Below are 16,517 nucleotides of genomic sequence, written 5' to 3'. Positions count from 1 at the left end.
CCAGTTAACCAGTTACCCATTCACACCCCTATTTTTGAGCTTGCCCAGGGCTCTTCTTCAGATCGCAGGGTTTCTCAGCTAAATACAAGGGCTAGATTGTAACGCCTAAGGAATTAACATGTGTTGCAAGCGATATGCAAGGTGCTTTTCATTGCTGGTGAGTGGTGGGGGTAGAATAGGATTGGTATCAACCAGCTGCAGTCATAGAGATGTGCATCTAGGAGCAGAATTAGCTAACACAGGGGTGTTTTCCTCTCCATCTCGTGGAGCGTTCCGAGTCTCTGTGTTTTTATTATTTTAAAGAATTGCTCCTTCCTGCCCTCGAAAGACTCTCCATGAAGATGTTAAGAAGTTAGGTCCTGTTTTCCCTTTTCGTTTAGTAATTTGTGTTTTTAAAATAATACGATGAGCTTTGGGGGAGAGAAAACACACAAACTGCCCCCAGCTGGGTGCAGTTGGATTCAAAAGGTTACAAATAATGGATTAGCTTTTACCTATTTCCATGGCAACCGCTCAGTTGCTCTTAAATTCTACTTTAAAAGCTTCCCACAAATGCGTCTCGTGACCCTGAAAACTTTTCCATCTCCCTCCTGACTTCTTTCATTTTGTTTTTTCAAACATCAGTTATTTGCCACAACCTTGTAGTTCGGCGCTGACAAGCGAGTGAAGAGATGAACTCTCAGGGAATGGGCTGGCTCGGAGCAGGGAGGGAATTGGCGATACTCTTTTGAAGGCTTTCGCCTCTGGGTTCCTCTTTCAAAGCTGGAGCGGAGCGATAGCGACTGAAAATTGGTGATGCTGGACAGCTCCTTATTATCAAGTGGGCCATGACTTGGTGGGTGTCATTCTGGAGCCGAGTGGATAAGCACTGAGCACTTGACGGCTGTTGTGGCAGCCAGCACTAATTGTGGAGGAATAGGGAGGCCCGGCAGATAGGAGAAATGGGACGGGGTCGTGGTTAAGACACTCAAATGAGGCTGCTGAGGTTTGTGTTCAGTTCCCAGCTCTGTCACAGCCTTCCAGGGTGGCCTTTGGCAAGTCACTGCGCCTCAGCTCTTCACATGTCAAGCGGGGACCCCAGCACTTGGCCTTGCGCCCAGCGGTAATGTGAGCATGAATGCCAGTGAAGTGGCTGCATAAGACCCTATCTACATACACAAAACACTGGCTGAGATCCAGACATCTGGCTCATGATCCAGTTTTGTCGCTGGCTCTGTAAATGTGACTTTAGCCATAAGAACGGCCGTGACTGGGTCAAACCAAAGGTCCATCTAGCCCAGTGTCCTGTCTGCCGACAGCAGCCAATACCAGGTGCCCTAGAGGGAGGGAAGAGAACAGGGAATCACCAAGTGATCCCTCTCCTGTTGCCCCTTCCCTGCTTCCGACAAACAGAGGCAAGGGACGCCATTCCTACCCAGCCTGGCTAACAGCCCAGTTTGCTTCACTTCTCTGTCCCTTACTTCCCACATCTCTACACTGGGGGAGACGGTGTCAACTTCCCCATCTCTGCCTGGTGCTTTGAGATCCACGGAGGGAAAATGCCATGTGCATTCCAAGAAGTATGTTGAATAGTCATGGGACTTTTGCTGTCTGTGTCAAGAGACCATATTTACTGGTCAGGGAAGCTGAGCTACCCTCTGAGTCAAGGCTAAGGCACAAGTTGTTGGTTGTTTTGTTTCCTCACTGCCTGTGCTATGAATGAAGAAGGAAGAACGTTGTTCTCCAGAGACATCAGCCTGGTGCCTTTCCCTTGCCTCAGCATCGTTCCAAAATGCCCAGCGAGCTCTGCTGCTCAGCGGGCGCCTGCATCATGCTGATATCTTTTCCCTGACAGGAACCACAGCAGATTAGAAGAGAAATGATGTGAGTTTACACGGCTCGTCTCTTAATCAAGAAATTGCTAAATGCTTTACTATAACAACGCAAGTGAAACTGAAAACAGACACAATGGTGGGGCGGGGGAACAATTGCTGGGGTTTTATAGAACACAAGAACTGGAAGGGACCTCGATAGGTCATTGAGTCCAGTCCCCTGCCCTCGCGGCAGGACCAAGCACGATCTAAACCATCCCTGGTAGATTATCTAACCTGCTCTTAAATATCTCCAGTGATGGAGACTTCACAACCTCCCTAGGCAATTTATTCCAGTGTTTAACTACCCTGACAGGTAAGACGTTTTTTCTAATGTCCAGCCTAAACCTCCCTTGCTGCAGTTTAAGCCCATTGCTTCTTGTCCTGTCCTCAGAGGCCAAGGAGAACAATTTTCCCCCCTCCTTCTTGTGACACTCTTTTTGGTACTTGAAAACCACTATCTTGTTCCCTCTCAGTATTCTCCTTTCCAAACTAAACAAGCCCAATTCTTTCAGTCTTCTTCATAGCTCATGTTCTCTAGACATTTAATCCTTCTTGTTGCTCTTTTCTGGACCTTCTCCAATTTCTTCACAGCTTTCTTAAAATGTGATGCCCAGAACTGGACACAAGACTCCAACTGAGGCCTAATCAGCGCAGAGAAGAGTGGAAGAATGACTTCTCGTATTTTGCTCACAACACTCCTATTAATGCAATTTTTCTCCCTCCTGCTTGTGACACCCTTTTATATACTTGAAAGCTGCTATCATATCCCCTCTGAGTCTGCTCTTTTCCAAACTAAACAAGCCCAATTCTTTCCATCTTCCCTCCGAGCTCATGCTTTCTAGACCTTTAATCGTTTTCATTTTCATTATGCCCTTTACTCTTCTAAAATGTGCCAGGGGATCTTCAGCATTTTCCTGGGCAGGAGGGACCTCAATGTACTGTGTCTTTGAGGGCATCGCCTTGCCAACAGGATGGTAGAAAGTGCATAGCACTATAGAGCCCAGGGCATAGAACTTCCCAAACTAATTCCTAGAGCAGATCTATTAGAAATTCTCTGGGAATTATTTTGTGGAAGTTCTCTGGCATAGGAGGAGTCCGATTAAGTCATCTCAGTGGCCCCTTCTCACCGTAGAGGCTATGAATGTAACATCTCAACAGATGATTCTTTTACATGTCCAGCACCCTCCTACCCCTGTGGTGTATACGACCACATGCCTGTAGGGCTGTGTCTAGATTGCGTCTAAACTACAGCCGCGTTCTTTCAAAATTAAATCGAAAGAACATGGCTTTTCTTTCGACAGCGGCACTCCTCATTTCACGAGGAAGAACGCCTTTTTTCAAAAGTGCTCTTTCGAAAAAAGGCGTTCTTGAATGCAAACAGGGCTTTTTCGAAAGAGAGCATCCAGACTGCCTGGGTGCTCTCTTTCGAAAAAGCGCCTTGCTTTTTCGAAAGTACTGCTTGCAGTCAAGATGCTCTTTTTCAAAAGAGGCTTTTTTGAAAGTATCTTTCAAAAAAGCCTCTTTCAAAAGAGGCTTGCAGTCTGGACGTAGCCTAGGAGACAAGACCCTGCAGACTTACAGACCATGGGTAAGCATGTTACTGAATGAGCCACCCTGAAGAAACTGCTGGCTTATTTCTTTGTGACTTATCTACCTCTTCTGTGACTGGCGCAGGCAACCTATCAAAAGTCTGTTAGAAAATCCTTCACTCTAGACAACCTCTCAAGCCCTGTCTTTCGCCAGTGTCAGTGGGAACTGCCTTGTGTTTATATGCACATTTCTTCCACTGATGATGCTCCGGGCACTCGTCGATGTAAGCTGTCTTGGTTTGCACAAAAGGCAGATGTCTGTCTGTGAGAGTTACATCATTTTTGATTCATTCCATTGCGGGGGCAATTGAATAGGTGTGAACAATCCTTCTGTCTTCACTGGTGACTGCCGAAATGAACTGCTGGTCAGCTGGTGACCAGGAGAGCCTAGAATTACTGGTGCATCCTGATACGTTCCTGGCTCCCTATGAGATCGCATTGACAAGTCTCCGTTTAACAGACAACTTCTCACCTGCTGTCTGGGATCGGGCTGCTACCAATTAATTTCATAGCAAATTTAAAAAAGAGAGAGAGAGAGCAAGAGAAATTATGGATTGGTAGATTGTTCAGAGGAGATTTGCAGCAAGAGGGACTATCACAATAATTAGAAAAGAATAAACTCTATAAAAATAGCTGGATGAGCATGAAGCAGCTGTTTGACTTGGAACGCCGGGGATGGAATTTTGGTTAGCATTTGGCACTTGGCTCTTTTTCTCCCCCTTGGATTTTAAATCATAAATCACTTGCCTGGGCAAAGTCCTGTTTGCTCAAACATCTGCAGCAGGGAGAACACTGGCAAATCCCTGCAGAGCAAAAGCTGTTAGATTGCTTTTCTTTTGGGGTCCTTCCAGAGCAGTTTGTTCTTAAGGAACTGGCAGCAGCGTCAAAAGTTTAATCAGAAGCCAAGTGGGGAAAAAACAAACAGGCTGGGTGGGAGGAGGGTTCTTCTTATAGGCAAGCACATTATAGAGTCATCCGAGGCCTTGCTAGCCGTCCAAGCGAAAATGGAACCAATCTTTGCTTCCAGGCTGAATCATAGAACACTAGAACTGGAAGGGATCTCTAGAGATCCTCAAGTCCAGTCCCCTGCCCTCATGGCAGGACCCAGCATGGTCTATATCATCCCTGACAGGTGTCTGTCTAACCTACTCTTAAATAGCGCCAGTGATGGAGATTCCACAATCTCCCCAGGCTGGAGCAAGGCCGAGAGAGATGCAAAGACGAGTCTGTTTTCTCCCTAGCTCACAGCCTGAGCAGCTGGGCTTGCACACGGGCGAAATCTTCAAGGAGCTGGAGATATAATCCTCCTCCATGTCACAGCAGTGAACGACTGGCCAGTTCTATTCTGCAGCCACTGGGTGAACTGGCCGGCCGACATGGATGCCAGCGCCAGCAATATGCAGAGAGCGGCTCTGCCAACCCTTCACCACGTATGACCGTTCTGCTACTGCCAAGGCAGCCCAGGGCTTGGACGAGATCAGCTCATGGATGAAAAGCAGCTGGCTGCACCTGAGCGAGGCTCCGTGGTCAGGGGGAAGCACTGTCTACAGCTGCCAGCTGCTGTGCAGCCTCCTTTGGCTGAAGGTACCCAGCCTCCGTCGGTCAATTCTGTGTGCGTCTGAGGAACACCCCTGGATTCGTGCTGATGCTGAGCTCTCTTCTTGCAGCAACCGGGAGTGATGCTTACTACCATTCGGTTGGCTAGGAGATGGCAACCCATCCCGCCGGCTGACGACCCGGCCTCAGTTATTCACGCTCTCCTCACTTCCCGTGGGCACTGCGGCAAGGCGCTCTCCTTGGCTGTCACGTCTTCAGGACTGAGGAAGAGCCACGGATACAGGATGCTGCAGCACCTCACCTCAGCAACAAAGCAGAGTCCCACCCGCACCGCAGACCCGCCCGCCTCTGCTTGCACTGGCGCCCCGCAGAATAGTGAGTCGCCTTCTTCTGCGCGTGGGCTCCGTGGCCTGCGCTCGGGTTGTCTAAGAGATCCACTAGCGCTCCAGGGACAATTGCAGGTGGCGGCTTTGCTCCTCTGGCCCAAAGGAGCTGGTGGCAGCAAGGGCAAAGCTTGTCTGTAAAGGAGAGAGCTTTTTCGGGGGCCAGCCCAAGCCTGGGATATGATATCATCTGCCCGAGCTCCGAGGCCCATCACAAACGTGTGTGTGTGTGTGTGTGTGTGTGTGTGTGTGTGTGTGTGTGCGCCCATCACAAACCACTTTTTTTTACCTTGCCTTCTCCAACAGAAATACGGAGCGTGTGTGATTGTGTGTGTGTACGTGTGCAACCCACACACCTAGCGTGATTACTGAGTAATGCAGGTGGCACCTAGACCACTGCAACAGTTAAGATCAAGAGACCTCTACAGCAGGGGCTAGACGGTAGCTGGCTTTTAGCTCAGAGGGTAAAGGCGCCTATAGTCCGTTCCTACGTTCAAATCCACCTTGGTGGTGGTTACAGGTGCACCTTCTCCAACATAAATACAGATTGCGTGTGTGCGTGCCCATCACAAACCACTTTTTTTAACCTTGCCTTCTCCAACATAAATACGGAGTGTGTGGGCGTGACAGGAATTAGCCTGTCTGACAGTTAATTAGGGTCATTCAATCAGGACAGCCAGAGGCAAATCCCAGGCTGAAAGAGACCTCCGTTCTCTGACATTGGCAAAGATTCCCTTTACTCCAGGAAAGTGTTAGATTCAGGGTCTCAGATCAGGCTTCCCATTCCTAGATCTTAAAGGACAATAAGGGGACTTATCCCTGTTTTAGAGAAGGGGAAATTGAGGCACCAAGAGATGAAGTGACATGGGCCAGGATGCCAGTAGGTCAGTGGCAGAGTAGGGATTAGACCCTACTTCCTCTAAGTCCTCCACTCGCAGACCAAAGCTCTTCTGGAAAACCAGGAAGTGAATTTAGTTTTAAGGAAAGTGGGTCAGCAGCCCACCCTCGCAATAAAGGGGAGCCAGGTGCCTAAATACCTTTGCAAATCTGAGCTAAAGAAGTTTCCCTTAGGTTCTGCCAAGCTTACCCTCTTTTCTAGGCTTCAGACCTGCACAGCACCTTCAACGCACTTGCCCTGGCCTTGGGTCTGTTGGATACGACCTCACGGTACATCGACATGTCAATGAAGACTGTGGCCATGAAACTCCCACCCCGCGTCAGCTGGTTTCAGGATGAGGGACTAAAACTAGCAGTGTAGTCATGCAGGCTTGGGCTGGGTGTCAGAGTCAAATCTGATCATCTACACTACCTTCTGTAGCCCAGCTGGCCCAGGTCAGCTGACACAGACTTCAGCGCAGTGCTGTGTGGCTTTCGTTGCTCTGTAGATGAACCCTGTGTCTCTAATCAAGTTCCTCAATCGGTATTAGAGGACTATTTCTAGGAATGTTTACCATGATCTTATGACATATCTAAAACTTTGCACTTAATGCACGTAAGTCCCATAGTGGGCTCCTGGGGTAGACAGATTCTTGGAATTGAATACATTTTGCTCTGGAACGTCCTCATGTTCCCTCTAATCTTTCCCATCTGCGGGTGGATTTTTTTCTAGCCATGTGCAGAATACATTTTTATGTGCACCGAGGCATGCACAAATGTGCACCACCAGTAGAAAAAAAACTAGCTGTGGGATCTCTGCTAATCAGCTGGGTGGTACGCGAATCTCTCCTGAATGGTTGCACAAGTGCACAGCTTAAAAACCTCTGTGACCTGTTGATCCATAAAAGCAAACCATGACGCCCGGAGCACATTGACGGTGCCATTCATTGTCCCGGCGAAAGCAGAATGAGGGACTTTCCTAGAGGTAGCGCCACTGAAGCATATTACACTGAACTCCGAGTTCCCCTCATAAATAAGGGTGACTTTTAACTGGCACACGTCTGAGCTTTAATAACCTGAAATATATTCTGGGCTGGTGAGGCAGGAGCCTTTAATAACATTTTAGTCTGCTGTCTTGGTGCTTAATGCCATCGCATTTTAAACATGGGTTTGGCTCAACTGCTTCCTGAAGTGGTTTTAAACAATATTTTAGCAGCCTAAGCTGTCTCAGGCGGCTCAGAAACACTTGTTGCGGGAAATAACGTTCTCCACAGTAACATCTCTGCATCGTTGTGACATGTTTAAATATTTAAAAAAATGTTTTGTGCATAGCTTGGTTTTAAATTGGAGCACAAGCATTGGCTGGGGGGAGAGTGGGGTTTTGTGCAGTTGTGTGGGGTCTCCCCCCCCCCTTTTTTTTTGCCAGAGTTAGTGGTGTGAAACATTCCAGGCGAAGCATCCAATGACACTGCAGTGGGGAGTGCTGGGAAGCAGCATTTTTAACATGCTTTAATTGCTTTTTGCCGGGGCCAGAGATATTTATGGGTTCGGAGATTGCCAAGTTATTTATTAGATGGAGTATCTGGGGATAGACTAATATAAATCACTTAGGCTGGTATTGAATATACCAGACACTCAGTAATTTAAAAAGCTTTAATAAAAATGCTAAAATATGAGACTTGTCGTTAGCTGTAATGAGACTCAGTTATCATGTTTTTATCAGCGATTTTCACCCCCCCCCTTTTTTTTTCATGGAGCTGGAAAATGTAGACTTGACCCCTCCCGGTATTTGGTATTTCTCAGCATCTGGCCACCTCCCCGATCTTGCATAAATGGTAGCACTTAGACATCTTGATGTATGTAAGCTGCTCCTGAAAGTCACACTCCCATAGGTCGGGTCATCTAGCCTCCAGGGCCAGTCTAGGGGATCTAACTCTGGAGGGAGGGTCTCTAGTCTAGATCGCCACCCTCCGCATCCGAAAGGCCTTCTTGCTGCGTATTTTAAGCTGGAAGGAAGTTTCCCCACATGCCCATGCAGCCGGGCAGTCCTCAGGCTGGCAGGACAGGTCTTCTATCGTCTCAGGCTTTTTATTTTGTACCTCAGAGGTCTCCCTGTTATGAGAGACCCAAACTATCCATTCCAGGGCAGATATTGCCCTTTTAACAAGCTGTCTTTCGCCCCACACCCATTGGCGTTTCTCTGTGTGACTGGGCTACCCCAGTAACTCCTAGAACCAGCACGTGTTCCTTCTGTTCTGATTTCAACCCCACACACTGACATTTGGGAGCCTTTCTCCTATAAATGCAAAGAAAAAATATTTCTCTCCTTCCCCTTCTCCTTCCCCCTTCGATTTTTCCTCACTGGTCGGGTGACTGACTAACGCTGCTGGCCTCCTGCAGGCTGCATGGGTTCCTCACATCCCTGCCACCTCAGATCTCTTCACACTTGTCTGCTGGTGGCAAGACATCGCCATTCCAGCCTGCAGAATGGGGGTTATGGGGCGGCGTGAGGTGGCGTGGGGGATCTAAGCTCCTTGCAAGCTGTGTGGCCATGCGGATACCTATTTAGCACCGCCCTGGTGCTCAAGGGACGTGCCACAGCCAGGGGAGGGCTGCTCCGTCCCCAGCCCCATCTCACCCGGCCTCCGACCTGCTGCGCCCTGGGGAGGTGGGCGGTCTGGAGATAGCACCAGCCAGAAGCCAGCCGTGGCTGTGGGGGCCCGCACCCAGCTCAACCCAAGACACCGCCATTCCAGACTTGAACCTGCCAGGGCAGGGGAGGGGCCATCCCAACCCCAGAGCTGCCATGACGGGGAGAGGTCTCTTGTGAGGAGAGAGAGTTGGGGGGGGGAGAGTCTTCTCTTCTCACAATAGCCCCAGAATACCTTCCTTTACCCCTGCACCCCGCAACCCAGCCCCACCCTGGCCACATGAATTCTGTTAAGTGCACCGCTATCAGGGTGACGTGTCGCACCTCACCTGCACGTTGGTGCACATCACAAAACTCATTCCGCGCACGGGGACGTGGACGGTGATGTGGCGAAGGGAAGGCAGGGGAGTCAGGAGGGAGCAGGGCCTCGGAGCTGAAAGGACTTGTAGAGGGATAATAGGGGAAGGGAAGGAGAGAGAAAGAAGTAGCAGCAGGAAAGAGCAGGTCAAGGCTGAAGAAAGCGAAGGAGGGGCTGGTGCAAACGCAAAGGGGCGGTAGTGAGACAGCAAAACAAGCAGGTGCTAATAGGAGTAACAGGTGCTTTCAGATCTAGGGCAGCGGTTCACATCCAGCCCCAGTTCGTGCCCCAAAGCGCCTGCCGTCCATGACACGAATGGGGCAGCCTCAGCCCAGTTCTGAGTGTGCGTGTCCCACAAGCACCTTGGCGACAGGGCCGGGCCAGCAAGCTCAGCCGAAGCGAAGGGGGGATCAGACCAGAGAGAGTCGGCCTAGGGTGAGGGGCCAAAGCTGGGAAGGGGACGATGCTAGGGAAGGCTGGGCAAGAAGTCTCTTCTTCAGTGCGGAGGAGACCCTGGGCCTTGTGCGCACGGACTAGGGATGAGGCTATAAGTAAGCAGGCCCGGAGATGCTCTGGCAACAATCATTATAAACCAGCAGAGCGAGGCACGAGTCGTTTGTGATGTCATCGCTAGCGTGGCATGTGTTTATATCCCTGTAATTCAGAACGGCCTCGCCACAAAATACGGCGCAGGGCGAGCGGCAGATATAACGACAATGGGCTCCCGTCTGACAGGACGTGGTATAAAGCCGCAGGGCTCGGGGGGCTACCCTTCAATGGCAAGGGGGCATTAGGCGCCGCATGAAGCAAACATCTCTGCCAACTCGCCCTCTCCCAGCAGCCTTGCTTTCCGAGGAGAGAGGCGTAACCAAGCCCAGGGACTCATTGTGCTCCAGGAACCCGCACACTACTGGCTGGGGTGCACTGTCCCATCTAACGGCACTGAGCCCGCTGACAGGGAGAAGAATGAGACCACTGGACAGCCTTAGCTGGGGGCCAGCCGGCTTCTGGCTCCCGTGGGACAGGCCGAGGCTTTACACTCCAGTTGCCCTGGGTCTGGCTCTGCCTGTGGGCATGACACAGCCACAGCATGTACTCAAGAGGCAGCCCCAGCCCCAAAGAGGGCTATGATTGTGGGGCTAGATTGTGGGGCTTACATATGACCTCCGCCATGCAGGATGCCTCAGTTGCCTCAGGTTACATGGAAGTTGAACTTCTATGGACGCCCGTGTAATCCCGGATAATCTTCATTTAAACACAAGCCACAAACGGTTCAGTCACGCCGAGCTCCTTTGGCACTTCCTCTCACGGGCTTCCGTCCTGCCCTCCTCGCCTTGAACTAGAATCTTCCTCCCCTGCTTTATGGTGGCGAGAAAGGACATAATCACTTCCATAGCAACCAACTGTGAAGGCGCAAACGGGGGCTGATGGCTTCAGGTGGGGAATAAACAGCAGAGACGCAGATGAATCCTTGAAGAACGCATTTGCACGCCAGCGTCCTTTGTAATAAAGAGCCGGCGAGGAGAAAGACAGAAAATTTAGGATGGAGGGGGGGGCTGAATAATTTCCTCGTCGGATGTTTTTCAGCTTTCCATGAGATGTCAGCCGTCCTTTAAATCTGCCATGCTTTATATCGCCCGCAGCGGAGTGGGGATTGAAAACGGAAGATCTTTTCCCGAGCAATTTCAAGGCACTGCTAACGGGGCTTCATTCTTCCTGCTCCCAGCAGCGGAGAGGGGAGAATCAGACCTGAACCTCGGCATGGCGGGAGAGCTTCCCTCCAGCCGCCCACAGCTGGGCAGTCTCAAGGAATGAAACTTTCCCAAAAGGACACTTTTTGAGTAACCTGCCTTCCCGTTTAGCTAGGCGCCTGCTTTCATTGCAGTAGTGCCCGAGGGACTCAAACCCCCACCAATTCCCAGCACGCCGGGCCCTAGGAGCAGACCGAGGGCCAGAGAGAAGGCCGCCAGCCCTTGAAACGTTACCAGGAATCTCAAGACGTAGCTTTACGCAGCCCTGGCTTCGGGAGCCGGTGGAGTATGATGGGGAATTTCAAACTGAAAACCTCGTCCTTCTGGGTGTGATAAAAACATGCAATGTGGGCATCCCCTTCCCCAACCCCCAAATATCTAGGGTTCCGCTTCCTCGTCAGCAAAGCTCAGGAAAAGCGGCTGTAGGAGCTGGGTAGTCTCGCTTTTTAAAAGAACCTCAAGCAGGGTTACGTGTGCCCCCCGGCGGGAAGACACAGAAACCTGCCAGCTCACCCAGGCTGCTCCTGGGAACCCTGGGTTCTTAGCCCCCTTTGTGGGCTTCAGATTTGAGCCTCAAAAATCAGGGGCTTCTGCTGAAGAGTTTGGGTCACCCAGGGGGTGGCTGAGCTGGAAGCTGCAGCTGGTGCCCACAGACAGCAGCTTATCTCCAAGAAGTAGAGCCTGCAGGAGCTCTCTCCCCTTTCTCCAGGGCCTAGCTGGTACCACCCCCTCCCTAGCCACCTGGAAGGAGTAGGGTGCTCACACTTCCCCTCTCGGAAGCTGCACCCCGCCCCACATTGAAAACCCACCCCCAGCCTGCACCCCAGTCTTTGCAGGAACGCAGGTCATGGCAGTGATTGAACTGAGGGGCGTGTGAGCTTATAGGGCTCATCCCTACCACTTGTGCTGCAGAGATAGCAATGCGAGCACTCCCTTCGCTCAAGAGGGCTTAGCCTGGTGATGCTTCGGCCGCTGTTTCTTTAAGAGGCCCAGGCAAGCAAAAGCAGGGATGCTGGCGAGAGAAGAGGGCCGGGGGGCAGAAGGGTGTCTGTGGGTGGGTGCCTGGCTGCAGGGCGACAGGTGAGTTTGCCATTCGGTGTCTGGCGTTGTTGCAGAGCGCCAGGCCGCACCGACTAACGGAACGGTGTGGCTGGGCTCAGATCACGAAGGGAGGAGGAAAGGTCTCCGGGGATGGGCTCAGATCACGAAGGGAAGAGGAAAGGTCTCCGGGGATGGGCTCAGATCACGAAGGGAGGAGGAAAGGTCTCCGGGGATGGGCTCAGCCCGGGAGGCCCAGCCTGGGGTGTGGCACCAAATGCAGGAGCAGGCAGGCTGCAAAGCAGACAGGGCCTCAGCAGTAACAGCCGAAAGGGATTTGAGCTCCCGTGCTGAGTAGCTGAGGGAGGTGGGGGGGAAGGAGCCATGGGAGGGAAGAGGGACATCTGAAAAGAACTTCTCAGGCTTTCTGTTGTCAGGTGGCGTGGGGGATTGTGCTATTCCCAGCAGTCAGTGTGGGTCAGAGGGGTACCAGGTGGCTGCGGTCCTGGACTGCCTCCCTATTCCAGTCAGTTGGGTGTGGTTTGAAAACACCCCGCCCCTTCTGTGCATGGCCAAGGGTTTCAAAAGCACCTGGGCAAATTTAAAAAGCCAACAGACCAGGGAAACAAACCGACACGAGTTGTAACCAGCGTTCCCTGTAAGCTGAGCGCTTGAGTGGTCGCCCAGGGGAGATTCAGATGCCACCCGGCTGGTGAGCAGAGCGCCCGCAGTCGCCAGCACGTGTGTCTTCTGGTGGTGCACATCCACACACGCCTTGGTGCACATAACAAAATGCATTCTGCACTTGGATGGGAAAACGAGAGGGACCATTGGTCAGAACCAGTGCACCTTAGAGCAGTGGCGGGATTCTGGGGGCCCACCAGGCAGGGCCAGTGTTTGACACGGTGGGGCCCCAGGCAGAAAGTTGAAGCTCCACCACATGGAGCTGAAAGCTGAGAACCGTGGCTTTGTGGAGGCGCATGGGGTAGTGGGCAATTGCCCTGCTTCTTACCCTCACATGCCGGCCCTGGCTTTTATGTGCAGACACCCAGTTGTTATGGCACAGGTGGGTTGGTGTTTGTGTAGCGTGACGGAGGGGTCTCCGGAGGGGGGAGGTGGTTAAAACCCCCCCGTGCTAGAGCAAATGGATTGAGCATTCAAACAGACAACACCCCCCCAAATCATACTGTGGAAAAAGGTGGGAGGAGCAGGAGAAATCTTGCCTAACGTTCCATCTCAGGTGTGTTGTAAGCAAAAAAGGTATCAACAGGTGTGTTGTAAGCAAAACTCGTGAAGTCATTCTGCCGCTCTACTCTGCACTAGTGAGGCCTCAGCTGGAGTACTGTGTCCAGTTCTGGGCGCCACATTTCAAGAAAGATGTGGAGAAATTGGAAAGGGTCCAGAGAAGAGCGACAAGAATGATTAAAGGTCTAGAGAACATGACCTATGAAGCCAGGCTTCATGAACTGGGCTTGTTTAGTTTGGAAAAAAGAAGATTAAGGGGGGACATGATAGCGGTTTTCAAATATCTAAAAGGGTGTCACAAGGAGGAAGGAGAAAATTTGTTCCTCTTGGTTTCTGAGGACAGGACAAGGAGTAATGGGCTTAAAGTGCAGCAGGGGAGGTTTAGATTGGACATTAGGAAAAAATTCCTAACTGTCAGGGTGGTCAAATATTGGAATAAATTGCCAAGGGAGCTGGTGGAATCTCCCTCTCTGGAGATATTTAAGAACAGGTTAGATAGACATCTGTCAGGGATGGTGTAGACGGCGCTTGGTCCTGCCTTGAGGGCGGGGGGCTGGACTCAATGACCTCTCGAGGTCCCTTCCAGTCCTATTATTCTATGATTCTATGATTCTATGATCTCTACCCCCCTGCTGAAAACTGTGTACGACTGGAAATCGTGCTGGGCACACGCCTGTCTCCCCGGCTGTGTGCAAACGCTCAGCACTGTCCAGGCCCTCCCCGAGTTACACACGTCTTACTTACAAACACAAGCTCCCCTGCAGCCTCGGGAGCAGGCCAGAGGCAGAGGGGGTGGCCAGAGGGGATGGGAGGAGCTAGGGGATGCCCAAAAGTCCTTTTCAGAATCTCCGCCTACCTCCGTGTCCTCCCAATTAAACCCGCCTTTCCCCAAGCACCAGCACTCACCGTTTAAACCCCTCTATTTCCACTCTTTTTCATTGCAAATATTCAGGATTTCAGCTACATTGTGGGTTCAGTAAGACCTTTGTGAGCTAGCCTGGGAATCTCACCAGCATTTCTAACATGGTTTGTAGGGGAACATGCGTTCTGGGTGCCAAACAACCGACTGACAATTGAATTTGTGGACACTGCCCACCCATCAGTTGGGAACTTCCTGTACTGAGGAATGCTCGGTAGCTGAGGGTTTGGTTGTAGCAAGCTGTCAACTCCGGGGTTGCCCGGCTGATAAGACTTTACACGAAGGAGGGCGTTTTGAAGGGCGGGCTGTATAACCCACTGGATGGAATAAGCAAGCTCTGGCTGTCAGGGTACGTCTAAACTACATGGCTCCATCGACGGAGCCATGTAGATTTGTTTGTTTGGCAAAGGGAAGTGAAGCTGCGATTTAAATAATTGCGGCTTCATTTAAATTTACATGGCTGCCGCGCTGAGCTGACAAACACCTGATCAGCTGTTTGTCGGCTCAGCGTGCTAGTCTGGACGTTCCCCTGTTGACATGAAAGCCTTTTATCGACCTCCCTGGTAAACCTCATCCTACGAGGCATAACGGGGAGGTCGATAAAGGGCTTTCAGGTCGGCGTGGGAGCGTCCAGACTAGCACGCTGAGCCGACAAACAGCTGATCAGGTGTTTGTCGGCTCAGCGCGGCAGCCATTTAAATTTAAATGAAGCCGCAATTATTTAAATCGTGGCTTCATTTCCCGTTGCCGATCAGCCTTATCTACATGGCTCCATCGATGGAGCCATGTAGTTTAGACACACCCTCAGAGTTCTCGGGCACAGCGCTTTTAGAAACAAGGGGCTCTTGTAGAGTCGATGGGTTCCCTTCTGGGACGGTGGGATATATCCTAGGGGAAGCACTCAGAACGCGGCTGGCTCCAAACTCTCTGTACCTCCATAATTCAGCCCTGAGCCACGTCAGACAGAGGGAAGGGAGTCTGGTCGCCATAGTTAAGGATGCGGCTGTGTGTGTGTGTGCATGACAGAGGCTTGGATCAGACTCCGTTCTCGTGAATTTCTCCTCATTCTCTCTCTCTCTTTTCTTCTAGTTCCTCCCCAGATTATCAACATCTCCTCAGACATCACCGTGAACGAAGGCAGCAGCGTAACTCTCATGTGCCTGGCCTTTGGGAGACCAGAGCCTACCGTGACATGGAGGCACCTGTCTGGAAAAGGTAAGAGGCCACCTTGATACATACCTGGGATTTCAGGCATCTGAGATGGCTCTGGAGGGACTAGGTACAGGGGGATTGCTCAATTTTTCTTCCTATATGTATCTCTGTATATGCCAGTGCCCTTAGCCCTAAGTTCTCGATAGAGTGCCTTGAAGGGCAGTGATAGCATGGCACCTAATTCAGCAGGACTTTTAGGCTGTGTGGGGGGAATGATGGAGGGGGGGGTTCTGCCTGATTTGCTGTGTGGTCTTGGGCCAGTTATTTAACCCCCACTGTGCCTCAGTTTCCCCATGTATAAAATGGCCAGCATGGAACTTGTAGGGGCCAGTTACTTAACCCTGTTGTGCCTCAGTTTCCCTATGGGTAAAATGGCCACCGTGGAACGTGTATGGGACTAATTACTTTTCCTCACTCTGCCTCAGTTTCCCCACCGGTACAATGGAGATTGTGGCACTGTCGAGGGACATAGTAAGGCATAACAGAGTGTTTGTAAAAATCTTTGAAATCTGTGGCTGCATGAACACAAAGTCGTGTGCATTTAGATGTTTGTTTCCTGGGTGAAGCTTCTAAGTTCCTGCTTAACAGGGGCAGCGAGGGGTTAGCCCCGTGACATGGGGGCGCTGCTGCACAAATAGGGAAATGGAGGTGCGGAGCTGTGACATGACTTGCCCAAAGATACACACAATGGGGGATATTCCAGAAAACACCATCCTAGCCACCATGGATGTAGAGGTTCTCTACACAAACATCCCACATGCAGATGGAGTACAAGCTGTCAGGAACAGTATCCCTGATGATGCCACAGCACAACTGGTGGCTGAACTCTGTGAATTTATCCTCACACACAACTATTTCAGATTTGGTGACAACATATACCTTCAGACCAGTGGCACTGCTATGGGCCCCCGCATGGCCCCACAATACGCCAACATTTTTATGGCTGACCTGGAACAACGCTTCCTCAGCTCCCGTCCACTTATACCCCTTCTCTACCTACGCTACATCGATGACATCTTCATCAACTGGACCCATGGGAAGGAGACTCTGGAAGAATTTCACCATGATTTCAACAGCTTCCACCCC

At 51.1% G+C, this 16,517-nt stretch overlaps 1 protein-coding gene across 3 annotated transcripts in view; it reads left to right on the top strand.

Annotated features, from left to right (window-relative positions):
• The window catches only part of OPCML (opioid binding protein/cell adhesion molecule like), a 1,026,659-nt gene that overhangs the window by 891,613 nt on the left and 118,529 nt on the right, over positions 1-16,517 (top strand). For all 3 annotated transcript variants that reach the window (XM_075909407.1, XM_075909406.1, XM_075909408.1), the window contains one exon: positions 15,309-15,434. In XM_075909407.1, the coding sequence (XP_075765522.1) occupies positions 15,309-15,434 (126 nt within the window). The remainder of the gene's footprint in view (positions 1-15,308; positions 15,435-16,517) is intronic.

This window comes from Pelodiscus sinensis, chromosome 26, assembly GCF_049634645.1.
Source record: "Pelodiscus sinensis isolate JC-2024 chromosome 26, ASM4963464v1, whole genome shotgun sequence".
Classification (NCBI taxonomy): domain Eukaryota; kingdom Metazoa; phylum Chordata; order Testudines; family Trionychidae; genus Pelodiscus; species Pelodiscus sinensis.
The sequence above is the reverse complement of the archived record's forward strand: the minus strand, read 5'-3'. Positions and strand labels throughout refer to the sequence as shown.